Source organism: Erithacus rubecula (genome assembly GCF_903797595.1).
Source record: "Erithacus rubecula genome assembly, chromosome: 14".
Classification (NCBI taxonomy): Eukaryota; Metazoa; Chordata; class Aves; order Passeriformes; family Muscicapidae; genus Erithacus; species Erithacus rubecula.
The window spans coordinates 10,812,907-10,838,248 of record NC_136666.1 but is presented as its reverse complement, the minus strand read 5'-3'; the positions used below and the strand labels follow the sequence as shown (position 1 = coordinate 10,838,248).

The 25,342-nt window shown below is 38.8% G+C and overlaps 1 protein-coding gene across 1 annotated transcript in view; it reads left to right on the top strand.

The window, feature by feature from the left end:
• Positions 1 to 25,342, top strand: part of ADAMTSL3 (ADAMTS like 3) — a 161,394-nt gene that overhangs the window by 72,521 nt on the left and 63,531 nt on the right. Inside the window, exons 4-7 of the mRNA XM_079317719.1 lie at positions 548 to 675; positions 3,023 to 3,068; positions 10,555 to 10,791; positions 23,931 to 24,057. Coding sequence (XP_079173845.1) covers positions 548 to 675; positions 3,023 to 3,068; positions 10,555 to 10,791; positions 23,931 to 24,057 — 538 coding nt within the window. The remainder of the gene's footprint in view (positions 1 to 547; positions 676 to 3,022; positions 3,069 to 10,554; positions 10,792 to 23,930; positions 24,058 to 25,342) is intronic.

The following is a 25,342-nucleotide window of genomic DNA, read 5'->3' as shown; positions in this document are numbered from 1 at the left end:
GTGATTCTTTTGGGGCAGAGTAAATGTTGGTCAATATTCTCTGCCACCTGAGGAAAATAACTCACTGCCTCACTTTTATTGACAGTCTGACTTTCATAATGATGCCAAAAGCTATTACTTTATGCTAGTGGTATTTTTATGTGCAAACTCTCACCATGGTGGTTTGAGAAATTGAATTTTTAATTTTAAGCTGGGTGTAAATAGAATTCTAAAAATCTTAGCTTCATTGTGACAGACCCATCACGTGTTTGAACATGATGCCATGATGAGACTGTTGAGTTCCTACACAGCATGTTGGGCATAGAGGAGCTGGGAACAACAGCATATTTAGGCATAGCAGTTCTCTGGCAGGAGGCAGCACATCATAACACTGGATCTCCAAAGACTCTGCTTTTTCCCCATATAATTGCTATGTATTAAAACAAGTAAATATGAAACATGGTAAATAAGCAGCAAAATAATATAATTGGTACTATTAATGCCAAACAGTAAAACATATTTTAAAAAAAAAATTCCCTCCTTTCTATCTTCCATTTTTTTCCTTTAGAACTCCAGAAGTGCCCGCTCAGATGAAGATAAGGATGATTCCTGGGATGCCTGGGGGGCCTGGAGTGATTGCTCACGGACCTGTGGAGGGGGAGCCTCCTACTCCCTGAGGAGATGCTTAAATGGCAGGTAAGGCACATCCTGATGTGTGGGGGTTCTTCTGCAGCTCTGGCACATTTCCAATCCTCTTCTGGTTGCTTCTGTCTCTGAGACCAAGGGCTGTGTAAGATAGATCAAGTCTTACAAAATACTGCTTGTAATACATGTTTGTAATAGACAATTAACTTAGGCTTTAACTCTGAACTTTAACATGTTATGAAATACAATTGTGGAATAGCAGGAATTATTTGTTTAGTGTGGCCAGATAGAGAGGGGAGTCCCTTTCACTCTAATACAAACCAAATGGTGAGTACCTGTGTACAAATTAGCCTTCACTTGGACATGACTTGACATAATGTTCAAGTGCCTGCTGCCCATATGGGTGTATCAAATGCTGGTTTCTGCTAGGAAAGGACAGGACAAGAGGCCACAGTAGTTCAAATTGCCCCAAGGGAGATTCAGGTTAGATGTTAGGAGGAATTTCTTCACAGAAAGGTGATTAGACACTGGAATGGGCTCTGCAGGAAGGTGGTGCAGTCCCTGGAATTTCAGACTGAACCTGGCACTCAGTGCCATGTCTAAATGGACATGCTGGTGCTGGGTCACAGGCTGGACTCAGTGATCTCAGAGATCTTGTTCTCTGATTCTTCCCTGCCAGTTCATTCTGTGCAGTGGTGCTGGTAGCCATATGCTTTCATGGATCAGTCTTAATGTGGCTGGAAGAGAAGAGCACTTGCAGGGAAAGCCTTTTACCTCAGTAGTAAAACTGGACTAATGTAGGGCTTGGTACAGGGCTTAAAGCAGCAGTAATGCACTAGGCTTCTAGTCAGGCAAGAAGAGATCCCAGCCAGCTTTGAGGCATCTGTGCTGGCATCCATAATTATTGTTTTACTTGAATTATTCTTAAAATTAAATAATCTTAAATTTTTTTAAACTCATGATTGTGTTTACATTTTTATTTAGTTGAGATTTTTTAAGTTAAATGCCAGGAAGTGACTTTTTTTTTTTTTAAGAAGGCTTGGAGTGTGATGTGCTGCTCAAGGGCAAATTGTCTGAAATGCAGAGCTAAAGATGATTGATTAAAGTACTGCCTGCTTCTTTTAGTGAAAAATGCACAAACATATTGGAGAAAAGTAATAGTTCCAGAAAGAAGGCTTGATACTCTACCAAATTGTTAGAGACTGTGAAACAAGCTCAATAAACTGTAGCAGTATAAATTCCACTGTGGTTTTATTAATATTTTTAATGTGTTCCCCCATGAAAAACATGTGTTTTCCATACCTTGACAAATGCATAGTTTAAAAGGTTTTTTCTGTGTTTGATTTTTGTAGTAATGTAGTTGTGAAACAAAGTTTTAACATTTGTGTATATCATAAACATTTTTAATTTGCATGTTGTGATGCAGTAAGTTTTGCAAAAGATTGGAAATTTGAGACTTGTAATACCTTGAGCTTTAACAGTTGTACCTTCACCTGAACTGAATTCTTGCTTCAGGCATCCTTTTTTTTTCCTTTTCAAATGCTATTTTTCAGTTCTTCTCACACATTATAAAAAAAAAAAAATTGTCGTCAATTTTCATGCAAGAAGAAGAAAATTTAATCCAAGAGATGTAAGATATCAGATATATGTTCATGCATTCTTTAATATAAGGCACATCTTTTTGGTATGAAGGGATTATTCCAAAACACTATTTCTGATTTTAGAAAAATCACTAATTATAATTTCCTCTCCAGTCATTTGAAATATGTTTTAAGTTTTCAAAGTCTTTATATTGCCATTTTTAACATATCTTTTACACTGTGCAAAAGTGCTGGTTTGTTATTGAGGAGTTTGGCAGGGTATATCTTTAAAAAAAGTGTGAAACCCAACCTCCCCAGATTTATGAGACCACAATAAATAACCATGACTCTATTACATGCCTGTTATTTCAGCTACTAACAACAGACTGAGGATGTCAGGATTCACATGCATTGGGCACATTTGCATGCACTCCACAAGAATTCTGTTTAATTTAAGATTATGAATCAGGTATTCTGACCATCTCCTCTAGGTCACATCCTGTTTATTACAAATAACTTGGTTGCAATCAGAATAGATAAGGCTTAGAGATGTCTTTTTCACAAAATAAATGTGGTTTTCATAAGGTTTGCAGTAAATTGGGCTTACAGGGAAAGTCACACGTTCTCTGCTGAAAGAGACAGCAGTGTAAAGACTTGAATTCCCAGATCCCCTTTGTATTTAAACCTTGCATTTTGAGTCCAGATTATGGTAGGGCAGTAGCTATAAAAGTCTAATTTTCGAGAGAATAACTAGCTGTAAAACAGGCAAGGTTGTGTTTTGCTCTTACACAGTGTAACCATTTTTACTTTTTTTTTAGGAACTGTGAAGGTCGGAATATTCGATACAAAACCTGCAGTAGTAATGTGAGTCTGGCCTTTAATCCTGTTTTACTCATTCAAAAAATGTGTTAAAGTTTAAGAAATGCTGCTTCTTATTTAAAACCTTATGGTGCATAATTTTCTTTCCATCATTATTACCATTTTTAAGCATTTCAGTCTGCATGACACCATGAGGTCTCAAATTTAGACTTCCCAAATGGACATTTTCTTCTGAAATTATAGTGCCAATTGTGATTCAGAATATTTTATATCACTTATTAGGAGAGTTACACATTTTGGAGGATTAACAGTTCAATTCTCATCTTAAGCTAGCAAGTGTTTTTCCTGGGGGTGCTGTCTTGTAGATGAAGCATTAAACTGAGCTCTGGATCATTTGTGATCATTAGTGATCTGGTGACTCTTCATGTGAGCAGAGAGGTGCCTGGTCCCTTTCAGATCTTAAATGGGATAATTACTCCTTCTATTCCCTATTTGCCTAAACCCAGATCTTTGTGTCTGTGTGCAAGAACATGCACTTTTAGGTGCACTGGCACAGGTGATTTCCATGAGTGAGGGTGAAGCTGGAGTTGTGACCATACAGTTGCTGTTACTGTGATGCAATTGCATTTCATTTTTATAGACACATTTTATGAAAACCATTCACATACAGCAAACTTCATTACTCCTGTTCCACTGACTTTAGTCATGCTTTGTGCTGTTTAAACAACTGCTGCCCTTCAGCCTGAGTCTAGGCTGTCCAAGGTGAGCAGCTCAGGCATTGTGGTACCTCTGGTCTACATAATGTGTGTATAATAGTGGTGGGTGCATTTGTACTACTTAATTAGTGTTTTTTCTGGAGTCTCTTCTGCTTTCACTTAGAGCCAGGATTAAAAAAATACATGAATGAAATGGATTTTCTTGTGTTTGGGCTTGGTTGTTTATTAAATTTTATCGAAAGTACAGATATTCAGCAGCATTTCTAGCCACCAGCTAGACATGAGCAAAATGGAGACTGATCTAGCTAGCTGCAAGGTCTCTTAAAGCTAAGCAGTCCAGTAGAGAAATAACACCTATATTATTTATACTTTTGACCCAGTAACTAAATTCCCATGACCCTCAGTGTGGTACTTACTGTGCAACCAGAAACAACCACCTGAAACCATGAAGGAGAAGGAAGATGAACACTGAAACAGATACTACCCAAGATCCTCCATCTTGTCCCACACCTATTACTATATTATAAAAACCTCAGATTTAAAACCTTTACCATGTGAAAGCACATGCTTTCATTTAACTACACACCCATGATTTTAACTCCATCACTCAAATTTTAAAGCCTTCTTCAAGGCTTCAGGTCAAAAGCAGTGTTCTCCAGGGGGCCAGTGGCAGAAAGCACAGAAAGCTCAAAAACCCCAGGTTTTTGGGATCCAACATGTGTGTGCAAACAGTCATGCAGGACGGTTTATGGTCTGCACTCACCCCCTTACTTGGCTTACCTTACAGTACAATGTGACAGTCTTATGTCCTATTCCAGAAAAGACAGCAGGCAGATAGGTAATTAATGATACTCCTAAAAGGTGAGGCCTGAATTTCCTTTGGGTTGAATTACACCCGGAGGTGTGTAAGCTCAGGTGATAGTCAGTCATTACCAATCCCATGATTTTTGCCAGCAGCAGGCAGCTGGGCAGTGTGACATGTTCTCCTTAGGACACCCAACATGGAAGGTGGTGCCCAGTAAATACATTGGATCAGTGCATCTCCTAGGAGAAGTGGCCATTCCTGCTTTTCAGTTTGCCACATCTACAGTGTCAGCTGTGCCAGCTGGCTCCTGCCCTCCTTGAGAGCAAGGCTTGCTCACACCTTGAGTTGCTCTACACTCCTCAGTGTTGGATGGATTTCCCCTCACAGCAGCTCACAGCCCAAGTTCCTGCTGGCAGAAGCAAGTGGAAGTGATAAATGAATCAGTCCCCTTGCATGCAGAAATCAGGTTCTGGAGACAAGCCCTGCCCCTTGCCCTTTCAGAAGAAGGCCCAGCAGCTTGGTGCATGATGGCCTGAGCATAAATAAAAATGCTACCCTCAAAAACACCCTGATGTTTAAAAGCTGTGTGATATCTTGATAAGTCACAGCCAGTCAGGATGTAAGTAATGAACAAACTGTTTGTCCCTGAGTGCTCCACTGCTTACCTAAATGTCTGTCTGTATTTCTGTATCAACACACTTCTGGTGACTGGTCTTGGGCACTGCAGCTTCCTGCAGGAGTACAGAGAGAGCATCTCAGTGAAAGTCACCTCACCTTGTTCCTCCTGCACCAGGCTGGGAACTGCCCAGTGCACAGAAGGGAGGATGGTCAGATCAGCCTGGACATGTTTTTGCTCTCATGCACAGGTCTCTGTGCTTTTGGTGGATCTAAGGGCAGCTGTGGACACTGTCCATTCTTACATTTATAGAAATCTGATGGAAATGAAGGCACTTTATTCTTCATCATAGAGAAAATTAAGATGATTCTCATATCCTCTCTGTGCTCCCAGAGAGTTGAACTGAAGTCACTGGAGCCTGTTTTTTAACTTTAGGACTTACTTAAAAGTGATAAGTGGCAGGCGCCTTGTATGTGAATCTGTTTGAATTCCTGATGATTCAAATGTTAATTTCCAGACAGGAAACTGCCTTTACAGTTCTGCTTTTGGGGCATGTCTGAAAAGGATCAGGTTTCCACTTCAGTTCAGATACAGTCAGAATCTCTCAGGAATGGTTTTTCCTAGATTATGGGTCAGATAATGAAGAACTCCTGAGAAAAATATATTTAATGAGATTTCCACTGTTAATACAGTTGATCTCTGAAATTGGCATCCCTGAATTGAAACCCCATATTAGATCTGAGTTAACCTTGAAACAGGACCTTACACCTAATGTAAATCTGAGACTACTAGGCCAGTTTAGTTTCAAATTATATAATTTTCCCAAAAGCAGTATTTCTAATCAAGGCTTCTCACTTTAGGAGTAAAATTGTAGTTTGAAAATTAAGAGTTTATACTAGCTTCTTTCCATATTAATAGGTATTACTGGTAACCACATGAGACATTTGGTATAAATACACAGTGTAAAGCTGTCTGCAAATGTAATTTTGCTACATGATACATTACACCACTAACATCTATATTGGGGAGTACAAATGAAGCACAACTTAATATGTGTGTCATTCTAATGAAAAGAACAAGAATCATTTTACCAGCAAATTGGTTTCATGTGGATTTGTAATGGAATAGTAGTAAGTTCATTGAACTCAAGCATAGCTCCAGAATAATATTAGTGATATTTTAATTAAAAAAACAATTCAAGATCTTAGCAACAAAATAATTGCAAAGATTAAGGTGTATGTAGAGCCTCCTTATCTTTCTATCATAACTGAGATGCCAGGTGCTTGATTTCCTAAAACTGCATGTGTGCTTTCAGCCTTCTGTAGAGAGACTTTAGAGAAATAAACTATCCATTGTATGTTGTTCAATGAGATTTTCTGTCTTTCTTGCCCCCCTTTTCTAAAATTTCAATTTTTGTATGTGGTGTTACATTCTAATGCTATGATGTGCACTATGTGGAAGTGTTTAAGTTAATCCTTTAGGGTCCTATTCACTGAACAAGTTATTTGGGCCATTTTCCCATAAATTTCACATTCTTGTGTGCCAAAAAGTCACTTATGTTTTTGCCAGAGTGATTCTTCTACAGTCAGAAAAAACACTATTTTGTAAAAGATAGCCCCATGTTTAATTCCATTGTAAACTTTTATTATATGCAGATAATGCTCACACTTGTTCAAAACATTAATCTATAATTGTCCAGCATCCACTTAACCAGCTAATTTATCCCATTCAGAAAATTTTGGCTGTGCTGTGTCTCCTTTAGACTATAGTATTTCACATTGAGTTACATGGTTTCTCTCTAATATGTTCATTTATTTAGCTTATAATGCTGATGCCCCATAAGGCTCCCTTGGCTGGGGTGGTTTTCAGCTCAGGTATCTTGATTCTACTTAGGAGTGGCCTGAAAATTGTGTAGGAAGTACATAGAACCTGAACCTAATTTCAAAAAGAAAACAAAACAATGACTTCATCAGTTTTGGCTGGGTTTCAACAAAATGAGATTCAAAGAATAAAACTAGACAAAGGACTAGACTTTCTTTGGTGTCATCATTTTTACTGGGAATTTTCTTGCCTTCTCTTTTGTGCTTTTTTCAGTGGAGTAATTGTTGGCAAGAGGCACGGGGTCTGATGCAACCTTCATATTTTGTACATGAACATTGCCTACAAAGATACAGATTTCCCAGGTCAACTTTGTTTTCAAAGGCTGAGGGTGCTCATTGCCAAAACTCAAAGATACATTTCATAAGAAGCCAGCCCTTGGATGCAGTAGTTTTTAATCATCTGTCACCAAAAATAAAAAAAAAAAAGGGGAATATATATATATATATATATATATATATATATATATATATATATATATATATATATATGTGTGTGTGTTTTTAATTGTCATGGTAGTCATGTCTAAAGCATCTTTTTCAGATCTGTCTAATATGTTCATAAGTCATGTCATAAATGCATTTCATTCCACTGCAAGGTCTGGGTGTGATTATTTTTGCCAACATTCTCATGTATTAGACCTTACAGATATGTCTTCAGCTGCTTATGCAGTGTATGAACCTGAAAATGGCCTGGCCAAGGTTCAGTGGATTGAGTGTGAGACAAAAGCTGTTGCTGAAATTAAGAAACTGGAGAAATCCTGAAATTAGTAGCAAAGAAATTTAACAAGTAAGAAAAAAATGTGAAATATTGAGAGGAAAGAGGGAATGGTGGAATGAAGTGATGTCTGAAATAGATTGAAACCAGAGACACATAAACAGGATAAGGGCTGGGTCCCCCCTGTCATTGTCTGATATTATGACCTTGCCCACTTCCTGAGCATGGTTCACCCTTGCCTACCATTCACATCTTTGCCCTGCCTTTTCCTTTCTGTTCCTTTAAATTCCCTTGCACTTTTACAACCCACTCTAATGGAATTAAACTGATGTTTACAAGTCCTCTTGTTGTCTTGATTGCATTCATTCTGTTCTTAGTGTCTTTCTCTTTAAACTCCTTTCTTTACACAAATATTTATTGTACCCTGAAAGACTGGGATCTGGACTTGGTTGCCATCCAAACTCTGATATAATGCAAATGATCATAATTTCATCTCTTTGATACCTCTCTGTGATGCTCTTTTTATGCTCCTGCTTTAGAACAGAGCTCAAACATAAAGCAGGTGGAGCTGGCATGTGAGTCGAGCTGCCAGAATCACTTTGGGCTCTTTGAAGATGCCAAAAGAGAATAGGGAGATGAGAATTCATTTGCTCTGAAGCAGCCAGGAGGCAAGTGGAAGGAAGGAGCTGCATTGTGTTGAATCAATGAGAAACATACAGTAACCATGGGTTTGACATGCTGACTTTGTGGTGTTTGTGTCTTGGCATCGCATCAGCACCTGGCGATAATGGGCTGCAACAGCCTGTCAGACCCCAGCTGAAGGACATCCCCCTGCCTGCTTTGCAGATTGCTCTTTAATTCTTTGAGATGAAAATGTGGCTGTGCATGGCTGGGTAACACTGCTCCCAAATACTGCTTCTAACTTTACCTGAATCGAATGTCCATTTACTATTTTTGATCCTTGCTTGCTCTTCTGTTTGTATCAGTGGAAGGGAACCATATGGTATCCATATGAACTCTGAAGTCCTCTCTGCTTTTTAGACTTCCTATTGTGGAAAATGAGAGGTGACAGATAAGTCAGAGCCAAAATTCTGCTCTCATTTACACCAGTGCAAACTGGGTGAATTTCTGGGGAGTGACACTGCAGTAAATATGTGTGGCTTCTCACAGTATTTACTTGATGTTTGTAGAAGTTCTCACTTGAGGGATTTTGTAGAGGTAAAATTCTCCCTGTGTCTTATTCCATCACTATATAGCTTCAAAATATATGGCTTAAACTAGCATTATCCCAGATTAAAAATAACACAAAATCTGTTAGTATCATTCTGACTTATAGTCACTGTAAGGTGTAGCATTAGACAGAGCTGAAAAGTTTTGCTGGGAAAGTTCAGTGACTTGTTCAGTGCTTGCTGCAAAAACTCCATGTGCTGGTCAGCAGATAGAATGCTGATTTTCAGGAGGTATTTTATGTAGATTACAGCCAATTTAGAGACAGTTCTAGGCTGCTGTTTGCCACGGTGAAAAATAACCTCAGACTGAGTGCAACATTGTTGGGGGCATTGGACTGAAATTCAAAACTTTCTCCTGTATATTTTACCCTCCAGTCCTGTATAATGCACTCACTATTTTGTCAGCTTTGTTCAGGAAAGGCTCAGTTCACTGATAAGGTTGAAGGTGTACTTGGGATCAGTATTGTTAACTAATACTTAGCAATAAGTTCCATGAGTTTGCCTGACACATCACAATCCTTCAGTCTTCCATCCAATGAAAACAAAACTTTGTACAAATCAGCCTCACATCTGGCTTATATGTGCAGTTGGAATTCTTGGAAGAATATCCTTTCAGTCTGGCTTATGGACGCTTTGACACTGGACATACTTTCAGATGAAGTCTGCAGTGAGGAATTGTTTGACACAGTAACTCCTTTGCCAGTACTTTACCAAAGTTATTTTCAAATCAATCTGTATTCATCTCCATTCCTGTCACCATAGTTTAATATTAACATCATTGTTTGGGTGCAATGCTTTATGTAGAAAAAAATATTTTAGAACGTTTTATTTCAAGCAGTTTATTTGGTCTTTCAGCTGAGTATGCTGAGACACTGTGTGGGAGGAGGTAGGGAATTGTCTCATTAGAACTGGAAATACATGGTCAATTGTACCAATTTCAAGTTTATTTTATTCCAACAAAATAAGCCTTACTGCTTCCATGAGGTGAAGGTGCTTTGTTCTAGTGTTTCCTACTAAATCTTGTGCTCCTTTCAAACAATACTGAGCAGTTACTTGACAAATTTTGTTTTTATTTATTTATATGGAGCATTAATACCTCTTTCATTACTCTGACATATGAACTGATGAATGGGAGTAGAGGCCTAATAAATCCTTTAGTGGGAAAAGCTACTGAAAAGAAAAATATTGAATATCAGACACCACCTTGTAGTCAATTAAAGTATATAGATTCCTTTAGAAGTTAATTCTTACTGTATTCTTATTATACAGACTTTAACTGTGCTATCTGGTATAAAAAAATTAGGATTTTTAATTATTCACTCATATTGAATTACCCTCTCAACAGTTCTGTTATTGCTGGAATAGGGATGATATTCTGTACTTGCACTCCAAGCAGTGGATTAAGCAACATTTTTAATATGCACAGTAAAACTTTATAGTGTGGCTTATTTGTCAAAGCAGATCAGTTCTTGATCTGTCTGAAGAATTTCTGTGTTATTCATCAGATAACTTTACTGTACATGTAAATTATTCCCTAGTTTAAAAACAGTATCTTTTGGTTTGTTTCCAGGACTGCCCTTCTGATGTTGGTGACTTTAGAGCACAGCAATGTTCTGCCTACAACGATGTCAAATACCAGGGACACTTTTACGAGTGGATCCCTGTGTACAATGATCCCACTGCACCTTGTGCCCTGAAATGCCAAGCTCTGGGGAAGAACTTGGTGGTGGAGCTTGCCCCCAAGGTGCTCGATGGCACTCGCTGCAATTCTGAATCCTTGGATATGTGCATCAGTGGAATTTGCCAGGTATGTTCACAGGGGGAATCCAAATGGGGCCTTGGCTGGGAGGCACTTTGCTCTTGAGTGGGTGCTTTGGGATTTATTTTTTATTCTATTTATCAGTGTAGATGTATCTGCCAGTGCTGTCAAATGGATTGTAGATAATTTGCCATTTCAGGAAGGCACAGAGCTTCCTGACTGCCTTAGCCATGGATTTTTATCTAAATAGGTAAAAGGTCAATAAAATTCATTCACTCTTCTATTTACACATGTAAAAATTAATGAACCTAGTTACTGTAGCTATAGCTTTTCAAAATTTAGTATATCTGTGAGGATGTGATGAAATTGCAGAGCCTTCCATTTAATTTTATTCATTTTCTGAGTCTCATATAATCTCTGTCAAGGAGAAAATTGAACATTTTATGGGATCCAGCCCATAATGGGAGGTGTGAGTATATAGTCAGTCTTCTCTTATGGGTGAGTGACTAAATGTTGTGGTTGCATGAACTGATTGTCTGAATCTTTAAATGGCAATATACATTACTAGGTATATTTATTATTTATTAGTTATGCTATTGACTTTATACAGTTAGTGTAAAAGCATATTTGAGGCTTGCTAGCCTTGCCTATGTCTCGTCAACAAAGCAATATTGCAAACTTGTTTCATGAACAGAGCAGTTTCTAGAGAATGGACATGGTATTGCAATTAGTTTTCTTTCTCTGCAAGTGGTTGTTGCTCTGTTAAATGTCTGAAATGTGTGGGACTCAAAAATGCAGGATATGGCCCAGTGAGAAAAATAGCTCTATTATAGAGGAAAATTTGACACATTTGGCAGAAGACTGGTGCATGGATTATAGCATGATCTGGACCTTGCTGTGGGTTTTATGTGACTTCTGTGTGTGCTGCAGCTCCGATGCCAGTCGTGTCAACACACGGTGCATCTGCTGCTCTGGAACACAAGAATTCCTCACTGGGAGACTTCATTTGTCAATAGAGCTCCACTGTGGGATCCAGCAGTGCTTGTTCCCCCTATTTGAAATAGGATATACCTCTAGAAACTTGGAAGCACCTGCCAAATAATATATTTCTTGTGCCATGTTCTTAGTGATGCTTCCTATCCTAATAAAAAGACTTTTATCCAGGAGGACTGCCCAGCCTTTTCTAGGAGCTGCTTTTACAGCATTCTTTGCTGCCTGAGTGTCAGGCTGGATCTGGGGCAGCTCTGGGCTTTTCAGGGGCTTGTGCTCAGGGTGCTGTGGGGGTGCCAATGGCTCCCACAGTGACTTCAAACTCCTTCTTCCATCTTTCATTCATGGCATAAAATTCTCTTTGCCCAGAGTGGATCCAATTTCGTGAAGAGCATTTGGGAGGTATATTTAAAAAAGCTGCTTTCAATGTTTCTTCTCAGCATTTTGTAGTATTCACATGTATATAGGATATAAAATGCTTGGAAATGTAAATAATCCGTTTTTAGAATAAATGAAGTGGTGGATAAGAAATTAATCATTCCAGAAGCAGAAACTGGAACTCTTAGACTGTTGATGAGAATCAATTTCTCCTCTCTGTCTCCCATTTTTAACTTTTTCATTATTTTTTCAAATTTCACAAAAATAGTTTTTGGTGTGAGGTAACATCTTCAGGAAAAAAGCCTGAAACAAACCTGTTTAGAATGTGTCCTGTGCTGTAATTTATTCAATTTTAAATATTTATTTCTGAAACTCATAAAGAGTTAACTATTTTCACTTTATTTTCTTGAAGTCACTGGCTATTCCTGAGGTATTTTTGCACAAATTGAATTTTTTTTTTCTTTTTAGGTTATCTATTTGCTAATTTAGTGTTGGATAATTTTATTGAGGTAAAAAATTTGAAGTAGAATCCAATTAAATTAAAAGAAGATTCATTTAAATAACCTTTTCCTCTTTGCTAACTCTTTTGGGGGTAGAGTGGAAGGGGCTGTGGGAGGTGGGGATCTTCCTCAGAAACGAGCACAGAGCTTTGTGCAACTCCTGCTTGAACAGGAAAAGGACACAAATTGAAGCCTAATCTTTCCCAGAAAAATATGGTTGTTTGCTCTTGAGAGAGACAGCACAGTGGTGATTCTCCACAGTTGTTACTCTAAGATCTGTCTGGTGGGTTCTGACATGTAATTGGCACAGCCAGCAAATTACTTGGCAGTGTTTTACCAGCTAACTCCTCTAAAAGCACATCACACTGCTGATGGGGTATCTTAACTTCCATGCCTGGGAGCACCAAAGACTTGCTATAAAGGAGACTGGTGTTGGTTTTTCTTGTTTATTGTCTCAGAGTTGACTCAGCTTCCCCTCCTTCCCAAGGTGATTTCACATTCATCTGTTCTGGTTCCTGCTAAGTTGGGGCTACATCACTAATTCTGCCTCTTGTCCAAGCTCCCACCTTGGCAGCATATGAATTTACACTGATGGTGCATTCTTATTCTCCAGCTTCAGTTCTGATCTTTGCCCTTCCCTTATCATGCAAATCAAGCTAAATAAGCTCTATCAAAAAAAAGTTGAGAGATGACAAAGCTGCACTCTGAACAGGAGATGTGAGGCTTTACAGGAGGTGAAATCTAAAGATGGTGGAGCAGGGAAAAGTTTATTGGGAAAGTCACTAAGATATTTTGGGGTTGCTTGAAGCTTAACTCAGTCAAACCAGTTGATCATGTTTTAGTTTGCTACTGCCCTGCTTCTGTTACCAACCCACTTATCTGGGGCTGTTGTGTTAAATGGGGACAGGTCAAAACTTCACTGCCAGGATTTTCACACTTCTGATCTTTTTTCTAGTCTCTGCATAACTCCCAAAACATTTTTTCATATAATGTGTTCCTGCTGTGCCCATCTGGATGTGGGTGGAGACATTTAAAAACATCTGCATGTCAGACACATATGTGGGCAACATTTACCCAGTTACTCTGCCTGCATTGGGGCCCTGCCTCTCCTTGGGTTTTGTTTTTAATTTGTGCAGACCTGCGTTTTTCCTACCAGAATGCAGAATGGGGTGTTACTTGTGCCAGCACCTGAAATGGTTACAGTGATAATTTTCCTAATATGGAGTAATATGTTTGGACTACAAATACACGCATCACCCAAAAAATCTGGAGTCCTAAGGAGCAGCCTGAGTAGTTCTGTCCTAGGCTGTCACAATTAGGTCAAGGATGATGTAAATCCTGCAGTGAACTTTCCATTTGGTGTCAGCAAGTTGTTTGTGTTCCAAAAAAGGCAGACACTACACTGTGCTTTGTAGCATATGGCATAAATTTAGCTGACATCAGAACACATCCCACATGTCAAGTGGAGCACCATCAACTTTTGCCACGAGAGTTCTCTTCTGTCACATGCCATCATATGGCCAGTGGGCATCACTCACCACCCAGCACTCTCATGCTGGATGTAAATAGCTGTCAGAGTTTTCATTAAAAACAGTTTCTGTGAGCTCTTGGAAAACTCTTGCACTTCTTTTTTTTTATAAGCTTTGTTTGTGTTTTAAACTTTAAAAGTATAGCAGATTATTAATTTCTTCTGAATCTTGACTCATTTTATCCTGAGAGTTGCTTTTTCAAACTGCTTGTTTTGTGTGCTTTCTCTTTTGGTTCCTGCAGACACATTTTTTTGCCTGTAGATGTGTTCAAGGACTGCCCAAGATGCACAGGAGATTTGGTGTGCAGAGACTTAGGAAGGTTTCCTTCTGTGTTACTGCAGACATGTTTCTAACACATGTTCCTCTGAGTAGTTAATTCTTGAATAGCTGTTAAAAAAGCACATTTTCCCCCAAAATTAATACTTACTATTGGTTTTGGGGTTTTTTTAATATATTTAAAAATTAGAAAGAAATGAATGTATTGCCTTTTTCTTCTTTTTAGCCTTTGAGTGATTCATAGGAAGATTTGATTTTGAGGTAGCTCTGTGTCAAGCCAGCTGTTAATACTAAACCTGGCATTCTTTCCTGGGTGCCACTAATCAGCAAATGCACAGAGTAAAGTGGATTTTGGAGCATGAAGGAACCCCTGTGTAGATGCCTGTCCTCTGTCTACATGTTACTGCAGCAGAGCTGGCAGGCTGGACCCTGCCCAGAAACACTGGCAGCTACTCAGGGACATCCAACCAAACTTTCTGCCTCTCAGAGCTACACATGAAAAACTTCATGTGACTGCACATGTGTGACAGGGGCCATAAAACTGGGAGTGGGGAGCTCCAGCTGCAGCTCAGCTGGGAGATGTTGGTGGCTCTCCAGAAGTCCCACTGGAGGCTGGGGCTGAGCTAAGCAGGGGCTGCCACATCCCACATGACCTGTCAGTGTCACCCTCAGGGGCTGGTTTCTCATCTGTGGAAGCTCTTGGAACTGCCCAGACCAGCAGATCATGAGCTGCCCTTGCCCTTCCAGGGCTGCACTTGCCCCCATTGGAATGCCACTGCCCACCCTGGTGTGGCAGCTCCCTTGCAGTGGCATTGTTGGCAACTCAGTGGTGGGTTTTTATAAATGAATAGTAATAACAGGATGCTCTCAGACTGCAGGCAATACTGGGAGACTCTCAGAGACTGAAAAGGTCTTTTGGGATCACTTGTTTGTATTTTGCAGATTCTCACTGCTGCTAGAAAATGGTGTTTCTTTTCAGGTCTTATCTTATTCTCTCTCCTACTGTTTCTTATGGAGAATGCTCTCTATAGGGATTTCTTACTGTGGAAGTTTATCCTTTCTTGTCAGATGAGTAGTGGGTTTTTTCTGATCTCCAGTTTCTTATCTACACTTCTTTGGTCATAAGTGATTCTCTCTGACAAGTTTTGTTTTGTTTTAGTGAGCTGAGTGCAAATGTGACTTTACTTCCCAGCCTAACAAGGACCTAAATCATGCGAGCAGTGATAGCAGAAAAACTCATGATTTGGGTGTCATCTTGAAGTAGAGCCTTACTAACCTACAAATCCCCCAGTGCTAACTTTACCAAGCAAGGCAGATTTGGCTGAACTCAGCTGGAAAAGGAGCAAAGTAGTTTGATTTCATATACTGATTTCTTTTTTGAAAGTGTTCTCACAAACAAGAAGCTCACTGGGAGTTTGTGTCCTATCCTCTGGTTGAGTGAATGTGTGTTTTTTTTAAATGGAGACCATGTGGGAAAGGGTACTTGCTCCTGCTGGGTGGTCCTATAATCTCTCAGCTCCTCTAGCATGTGACAGATCCTGTAGTAAGAGTTAAAGGTTTTGGAAACACTTTGTTTTATTTGATGGAAGTGGATTTACAGAGTTGTGGAACACTCTTTAGCCTCTTGCCTTCAGATATAAAATGTCAGCAGAAATATGTGGAAAGTCTTTTTAGGAGCCCTTTAGTATGTAGTGAATTTTATGCACTGTGTTTTTTTATTTTCTGGGGATTTTTTTATTGCTTTACATTCTTTTCCTCTGTATGGATGGCTCGGGAATTTGAACATCGTGGACGTCTCCTTGTGCCCATCATTCTGACTTATTTTACACCTCCATCCTCAGCTTTGCATTTTGACACTCTTTGCCTTTACTGCCTGATTTCTTACCTGTGAGGAACTGAAAATCCTCAGACAGAGGTTTTGGTCCTCCCAGCACGGCTGCTGCCCATTCATCTTGGCAGGATTGCAGCTGAGGAACTGGGTGGAGATGGGCTGGGAAGTTCACTGCTGGTCCTGAGTACGTTCACAAGGCCCCTGGAGGGGCTTTATTCTGTTAATTAGCCCATGCTGAAGCCTGTGTCAGCTTGTCTGGGTACTGTCCTGGGCTGGTTTGATTCCAGAGATGTGAGAACCCGTGCCACAATCAGGCCTTTGTTAGCTCAGACATAACTGAAGAGTTGTGAGACAGGACCATGTGAGAAGAAAATCATGACTGAGACCAAGATAAATCCTCAGTGAGAATAGACTAGGGTTTGAGAGTGGTGCTTGAAAGCTAGGATTCCATACTACTTTTAAAAGTAAATAAAAAAAAAAAAAAAAAAAAAAAAAAAAAAAAAAAAAAAAAAAAAAGAAGTAACTTGCTTAATTGGAGGGATGTTCTGGTATCTCTCCCTCTGCTTGTCAGAATCAATTACTTGTGGATGATGAGCATGGGAAAGAGACAGTGGGAGCTTTTTTCTTTATCTTCTCTCTGGGGACATATTTTATCCGTGTAGGAATAAAGTGCAAGCTGAAGCTATCACAAAGTGAAGGATGTGAGCAGAGATTGCAAAGCCTGTGAATAGATGGGCTTTGAATGACAGCAAGGTTTTACAGCAGGGCAAAGAGACATGGAAAATATTGACTAAGGGAGAGCAGGATTTTCACATGGCAGTTTTTATAATTCATGTTTTTATTACCATGAATTCCCATAGACATATTTAAAATTAGTTATTTGTTGTGTGGATACAGTCAGTCCTGCCATCTGCCTGTGCTGGATTCTGTGCTAATACAAGTAGAGCAGGAGAAAATGCAGCAAACAGCTGACACTGATGCAGTGAGATCTCTGTACTGTGATAGCACATGCAACTGTGCAATGAAACACAACCTTAATTTCTCTGAGTTTTGGATTTTGTGAGTGTCTCTGTTTTTGGAACTAGAAATCCCTTTTCTCTGAGCAATACCCTGAGGATTTTAATTTTCCTATTGAGTGATTCTAATAAACTGCAATAGAGATTTATCTTTTGGAGCATGTAAGGGTTTTTCACTGCTTGCTTCCTTAACTAGTAAATGCTGAAATAAAACATGTCCTTTCCTAGGTCACAAAACATGGAAAAGGCATTTTTGTCAGAGGCAATTTGGAGGTTATCTTGTATTTCGGGCAATGCTGATAACCTCTGGAAGTATGTTGATGTTCTTATTTCATTTTTATCTTAGTTTTCATCTCTTACAAGCCTGAAATAAATAATTTGGTTTATAGCAGTCCAAATACTGCTATCCTTGTGGCTAGGCAGTCAGATCACTTCATTGGTTGTGTTTGGTGCAGTAGTTTACTTTCACACTATATTTCACAAACCTTGACAAGTTTTAAAGGCTCTTGCACCTGGAACACAAAGCCTTTGCAGATCAGTGCTCCAGCCAGCACAGGATTCCCTCATTGAGGTACAGTTCCAACAGATCTGCTGCTGGCCAATTTTAAAGCAAAAACCACTGGACAACATGTACTGGATAATTACAGACTGTTCAGCCCTTGAGGGGAAGGATCTCCTGTGCAGTAACTCTATCACATTCTTGTGAGAGGTGCAAGTACCATCCCCATTTGTGCATTCTGCTGTGCAGTTCCTTGCTCAGAAGAAATACAGAACTTCTTTGACATTTTAAGCACACTGGGCACTTCCCCATAAATGATTTTCTACAGCTGAATTTCACTAAATGCCATCTGTATGTTTCTGTTGGGATTCCACTTGCAGGTTGTTCCTGGAGCACACATTTTGTGCATCCTTTGAAACAGGCAGGCAAAGGGAAGCACACAAATAGAAATGTACCCAGAGTCCTTTCAGCTGGGCTTTCCTGACAGCTGGGGGGATTGCTCAGCAGCTGTAGAAGGATGGTAATTATGCCATATTGAGATATTGCTGAATTGATCTTCTGTTTTCATTTTGTTAAACCAAATCACATTAATAAAGGGAATTACTCCCTGTGACACTGAGCTGCCAGTCCCCCAAGTAAACACAGAACACTGCAAAACAGCTTACCTAATAATTTTAATGGAATCACTGATAAATGAGTCTGTATCAATAATAAATACATCAGTCAAAGTAGAAAATGATTTAGTATTTAACAAATACATTGCTGAATGTTTAAATGGCCTGTCTGCTAAAGAGCTTAGTCTAAGACACGGTAGATAGAAAAATAATGGCACTAGTGCAGCTTCATTTTAATGTTTCATAGAATTTATGTATCTGTCACAAATAAAAATAGCAGTGATTTATTCTTTTGTGGCTGCTTCTGTTAGGAGAACTCAGAATATTTGTGTTTTCTGGCCGTACCTCGATCTTTGGCTCCAGAGGACCCTAGAAGAGGGAAAGCTCACTTTGAAAGTGAAATATTATTTATAATTATCTATATTGCTGTATATGATTTCTTGCTTTTAACAGTAATACACTTAGCACATGATGCTCGTTTTGCAGAGGTGTCTGGTTTTACTTACGTCTGAAATAAATATTTTTATTTTGTAATGTGGAGGTGTATCTTCAACTTATTTATTTAAAGTACATAACCTTGAGTCATTGGCATTCCAGAAAGCTTTTTGAATAATTGAAATGTAATATTTTTATAACTGACAACTGCCTGCTGTAGAATGAGTTCTACAAAAGAGTGGTGCTGTGCCTGTTTTGGGAGTGCCTGCAGCTGGAGGTGAGTGGCCAGCTGAGGCAATGCCACAGCTCAGGAGGGCTCAGGCAGTGCTCTAACCAACAAATGCTGACATTTTAAAACTTGATCCTGTATCAGACTCTGCACTCACAATTCTAGTCCATGTTTGTACTTTTATTTATTAAGAGAAGTCTCTGAAAGGAGGGAGGGTGGGTGTGGGTGGGATTTGCCTTTTTTTTAACTATGATGCTTTTTTACCATATTGGAATTTTAGTTAAAATTCTGTCACCTTGCAATCCTGTTAATTTCCTTATCATGCTTAATTATAAATATTTTAACAGAGGAAGCTCCTTGAATTTAACAGATTATTCTTGGACCTTCACAAATCAAAATTAACATGCTACATTAATTTCTTTGTTGAAGTCCAGTTCCCTGTCTGAAACACTACTAATTGAATATGACCTAAAGAAAGAGCTTTTCATGAGCTTCTGAGAGATTTCTGGATTCTTATTTGCAAAAATATTTGTAATGTTCCATAGTCACTTTTAACATATCAGCAGTGATTTCATCCTTCTCTTTCATATATATTACTGTATATATCCTGACCTTTTGCTTTTCCTTAGCATTTCTGAACCTACATGAACTATTCTAAGCATGCCACAAAGTATTTAACACCCCTCAGGATGTCTTTCACAACAGCACTGCTGTGCTAAGGTTTGTTGAAGCAGATATGTGGTTTTGTTCACTGCTTAACCAGATGCTTTCTGTCTGAGCTGCTTGTAAGAAAACTATATATAATTGTATAAACTAGAGAATTCTTTTTCATATTTCTTTTTTTTTTTTTTTTTTTTTAATGTGTAAGAACAGACAAGTAACATATTCAGGTTCTGTCCAAAACCAGTAATAGATTGGAGACTTGTTTCTGAAAATAATCCTGCCATATCCCAATTCATTGATGCCCCATCACAGACAATTTTATAAATTCACAAAGTGCTCATTTCCTCATTACTCTTTTTATATTAAATTTCTACTTGCTGTTTGTTTTGTTACATGTTCTCCCTGCTGTCTGAGGAGCTCAATTACAACCTGGTCATTACAATACCTGTATCCTTTTTTTTTTTTTTTGCATAATGATATTTATGATTACAAATTTCTTAAATTCACTGGGTCCCAATCTTTCCATTACACAGTTTGTGTTATCACTTGTTTCATTTATTCAGCCTATGTTAAAATCATCTAATATTATTTCTGACTATGCCCTAAAAGCCTGCAGATGTTTTCCCAGTCTGCCTGTAATATTTATAGCTGATCCCTTTGCTCTGTAAACAGCAAGCAATGTGGGGTAAATTAATCCCACAAAATGCCTTAATTGTGAAAATCATCAGCCTGTTTGGCTGGCTGAGGTGGTGTGTGAGCAGAGGAACACTTGCCATTTATCATTTTCTTGTCCTTGTTGCAGCTTTATTTGCAAATAACCAAATTTCCTGCCTTCAAAATGTTTCATCAAACATTTATTTTCCTCCAGTAGTCATTGTCTAAAATATGAATACATGAAATTCATAATATTTGGTGTCAAAATGCCATATGTTTTTGAGACCCAGTTTCCAAGGCTATATCTTAGAGCTTCCTCTTCTTCAGTGAGATTCTGGTTGTTCAGCTCACCTGAAATACCTGATCAAGGGTTTACAAACAGATAAAAAAGGCTGGCTCTAAACTCGGAGGTTTGAAATATATCCCATCCCAGTGTTCCCTCACTAAGATTCTTTCTTGAATTAACTCTAAATTTGCAGCTTTTCATTTAAAAACCGGTGGAATTTTTGGGTGCTTCACATTAGACAAAATCTGTGATTCTGTGCTCACTTCAAGTCAAAATTGTTATTATAATTTGAGTTGTTGTCTAAATTGTATTCCCAGATATCCTTGCTTGATATTCATATTTGTAACAGCTGATGTAAACATAACCTGGGAAGGAAATCTGCAGAGGGTGACTGCATCTAGCTGAGCACACCACCTTTGTCAGGGGAGCTGTAAAGCTTTTCCCACATCCACGTCCCTTGCAGCTAGCACTCCTGTTTTATTTCTGTGCCATTTGTGTATTATTAAAAAATAAGCAATAATGCTATATGAAACAGTCCTCTAAAGTATGCTGCTGTGCTGATTATCTTTTCTTACATTCCGTGTAGGACACAATAATGCCTTTTGTTTGCACAGTTGGGTAATTTGTGTTACACCCAATGAGGGTTTGTTTTCACAGGGGCTGTGTGTGAGAGCCCAGTCTGGATGTTTGTTATTGTCATGTTGGGCCCTAATGGGCTGCTCTTGCTCTGCTTGCTCTGTGCCCTTCTCCCACTAAAGACTTGCAGCATCTGTAGCTAAAATCTGCAAGAGCTTAAACTAAGAAAAACACACAGGGTGTCACAATGTGCAGCTTATTTTTGCCTTTGAAATTAATTGATGAGTGAATAAACAGTTTTTAATATTTGGAAAAGGAGGTTACAGTATGAGAGATGTATTTAAGAGATTACACTTGCAGTGATACAACTTACCTCCATGTTCTAGCAGTACCTTTATGTGAACAAGGGCAGGAGAATCAGTGGAGAGCAATAACTACTGTAAAAGTCTTCCAAAGAGAAATATAGACTCTCTCAACCACTGGTGTGGTCTCCATCACTGCAACATCTGCTTCACAAACTTTAGGAGATCAATTCATGCAACCCCTCTGTCAGCTGGGGATCTGCAGTCAGACCCTTTCCATGGGCTGGAATGGAAAAGCACAGGAGTTTTCAAAGGTCAGAAAAGAAAGTCTCTTGTGGAGCTGGAACTGAATGTTGTCAATGCTGAGGCAAATGTGTCAAGTCTGTATTATTACATCCCATGAAATTTCATCTGCTGAGATGATTCACAGAGTGACCCAGTCAGTTTCTGTTCCTTAGATGGTGTTTTCATTCATTTCTCAATGTTAAATTCTTATGAAGTGTGAAGGTAGACATGTTTATACTCATTTATTTACAAACTTTTTCTTTTTACGTTTTTCGAGATGTCAGTAATGAGCCCAGAGCTAATGCTAAAGAGAAATACAAATACAAATACTTTAATCTGTAATCCATGCCTAAATTACAGTACTGTGCTTTCACATGCCTTCTGTGTGGTAAATAAACACCTGTTGTTAGATGGTCTGAGTTTACACATGTGTAAATTTGCTTTATTTTTACAACTAAGTTTTTGTTAGAACTGAAATGATTTACTGTTAGTGTTAAATGCTTTATTTATTTTTAAAATTAATTCCTTGCTGGCCTACATAGAATTAAGATCCTGTTCAATTGCAGGAATAAAATAATTTCCTGCTGCTAAATGTTTCTCTGGTAAATCTGAGGTCCTTAGGAAGGAGATGCCCTCACTGCAGGTCTCTCAGCTGGAGCAGTGTGAGCTGTCCCCATTAATGCACTCCTCCACAGGGAATTCAGGCTGTAGGGAACTGGGAAAATAAGGGGAAGGGGCAGCAGTGGGAGGTGGGGCTGCTTTGCTTTCTTTTCCACAGACATGGGAAAGGTTGAGATTGCATTTCTCCGTGTTTGGCAGTGGGTGTGTGTGATTTGTGTGTCAGCTCAGGACCCAGCCCTGCCTCTTTGGTGTGGACTGCACCCCCAGCTCTCCAAGGGGATCCTGTATCACTTTTGGCACAGCACACCTGCAGTGGATCTTGGCAGCTGAGCCTGCCCCTTCCAAGCATTTTTACATGGAAGAGGCGTGTGCTGGCCACTTTCAGAATTCTAGCACTGCTTTTAACTGCGGCTTTCCAGAGAGTTTTCTATCCATTTGTCAGTTTGGATTTTTGTTAAATATATACACCCATGACAAATTAGCTGCCCTTCTCAGGGATATGTGAGTGTAAGAGGCATGTAGGCTGACTTAAGAAAACTTGAAGCTGGAGATCAACTTTTGACCACATTGTTCAGCGTTTAGTACTCCCTAAAAAATTCTTCTATGAAATGGTGAAAAGTAAGATAGGTGAGGCTGAATATTTATCTTCCATTCATCACGAAGGTGCTTTTAGTCAATTTTGTCTATTCTTTGTCTTTCCATTATCACCCCCATCTTTCTTGGGGAGTTGACTGATATGCAGAAGAAGAAAAACCTGGAAAAATGTTTTCATTATAATTTTGAGGATTTTCAGTTGACAGTTTGGTTGTTTTTTTTTTGTTTTTTTTTCTAAAGTTGCATTTTGAATTTTTGGCAGTGTTTAAGTTTGCGTATTTTTTTAATAATTATTGGAAAGTTTTATAGAATGGTTCTTATATTCATGAACCAGAAAAAATCAAAAGGTGAGAAGTGAATTGTCCAAGTTTTTAAAAGCTGGTTAGCAAATGTGTATGTTACTGACATTGATGTAAATGACAAATAATTTACATAAGTGCCAGTTAAATTCTGAATGGCCAAGACACCAGAATGTTAGCACTGCCCTGAACTCCCTGACTGTGAAGCTGAAGGCTGAGTGCCCTTTAAATTTTTAACTTGGATTGTTTAATTGCATTTATCCTTTCTCAGACATAATTAAACAGGTGATGAAAACCAAATTGTAAATAACATAGTTATGCCTTGTGTTGGAAAGAATAATGCTCAATGGTATTCATTCACATAAGTAGTGGGAAATGGATTCATGTATTTCCTATGCTTGAATAACTTGATATATCAGTTGTTGTGGTTCATCATTAAAATCATGGAAATGACAGCATGCTTTTAAAATCCTAAATGGCAAGATACGCTTTGATAGAATGAGGCCAACTCATAAAATCAAAAGGATAACATAATAAATAAAATTCCAGAAACCTGAGCATGTCTACTACAGCTTTGCCCTCCTTGTGACTGTGGTGTTGATGTTGGCAGGCAGTAGGCTGTGATCGACAACTTGGGAGCAATGCCAAGGAAGACAACTGTGGAGTCTGTGCAGGAGATGGCTCAACGTGCAGGCTTGTGAGGGGACAAGCTAAGGCACATGTCTCACCAGAAAAAAGTAGGTTGCAAATTGATCCTATGGTAATTTATCCATGACTGTGTTTTCTGCTTGTGTATTATTGGCATGCATATTGCAGTGACCTTTTAACCATGTACTTGTCTGCAGTTTTACAAAGCTACTTACTCTAAAGTCTGTGCTAGATTAGACTATTGAAATTCCGTGAGGGATACCACACATTAGGTATAGCTAGGAAAGAATTTGAGATATGCATATTTTTTATAGAGCTACTCATTTCATTCTATCAGGAATAAGCATCAAGATGCACATCTTATTTTAGAGGGTGTCCTCATGTTGGAGTATATGTGATGCTGCAGCAATGTTTTTAAATCATGGAAACATCTTGTAGATGGTTTTATGAAAATAGTGGCCTGTGCTTGGAAGTACCTGGTTTTCAAATTAACTTTGATTTTTTTTGGGGGGGTAGTTTCTTTCTTTTTTCTTTTTTTTTTTATTTTTTTGGTGTTGGAAGACAGTTGGACTTCAGGGACAAGTTACTACTTGTATGGTACAAAAAGCACAAAGGCAAAGGGACTAATACTTCCATCACTTCTTTGTGTGTTTGGCTCAAAGTTCACCATTCTTTCTCAAAATAATTAACATCTTACTGGGAGTAACTCTGTAGGTCTCAGTAACATTGAAAATATCAAATATAAAAAGAGGAAGGGTATTGGAATTACACCCTCTACTGGAGTCTGAAGAGCCTGGCTGTTTTGATATGCAGGCAAGGTTTTCCATGCAAAGACTCCCCTCTGACACTGGTGCTCTCCACCCTCACAGATGATGCTCCCTGGAATCTCACAGCATATGTCCCATGTGTTTATCATATGAATAGTTGCCTCACATATTTTTTTTGTTTTTCTGAACTCAACCACAAGCATTTGTCACGTGGAGATGGGGCCTTTAGGGTTCATTACCTTCCTGCAAAGTCACAGATAGAAGAGTGAGTGCTCTTAAAGTCAGTGCTCAAAGCTCAAATGCAACCAGCTTTTGTTTTTCATGGATGATGCACCTGCCTTTAACAGCTGTCTATGTTTTAATACTGTTGTATTTCACTTGTGCCCTGATTTTGAAAGAGCTTTGTGTATTAAATCATGCTAAAGTCTTATTGGAGAAGGATGGTTCCTGGGCACACCATAGCTAGTTCTAAGGCAGCCCAAATAAACTTCTTGGGTTGGACAGTTCATGATAAGTGAAATAAAAAGTTTCCCATTTAATTGCTGCTTAGGGTGGAAGTACAGTAAAGACAAAGTGGTAGGAGGGTTCTGATTTTCAAAGTGCCATT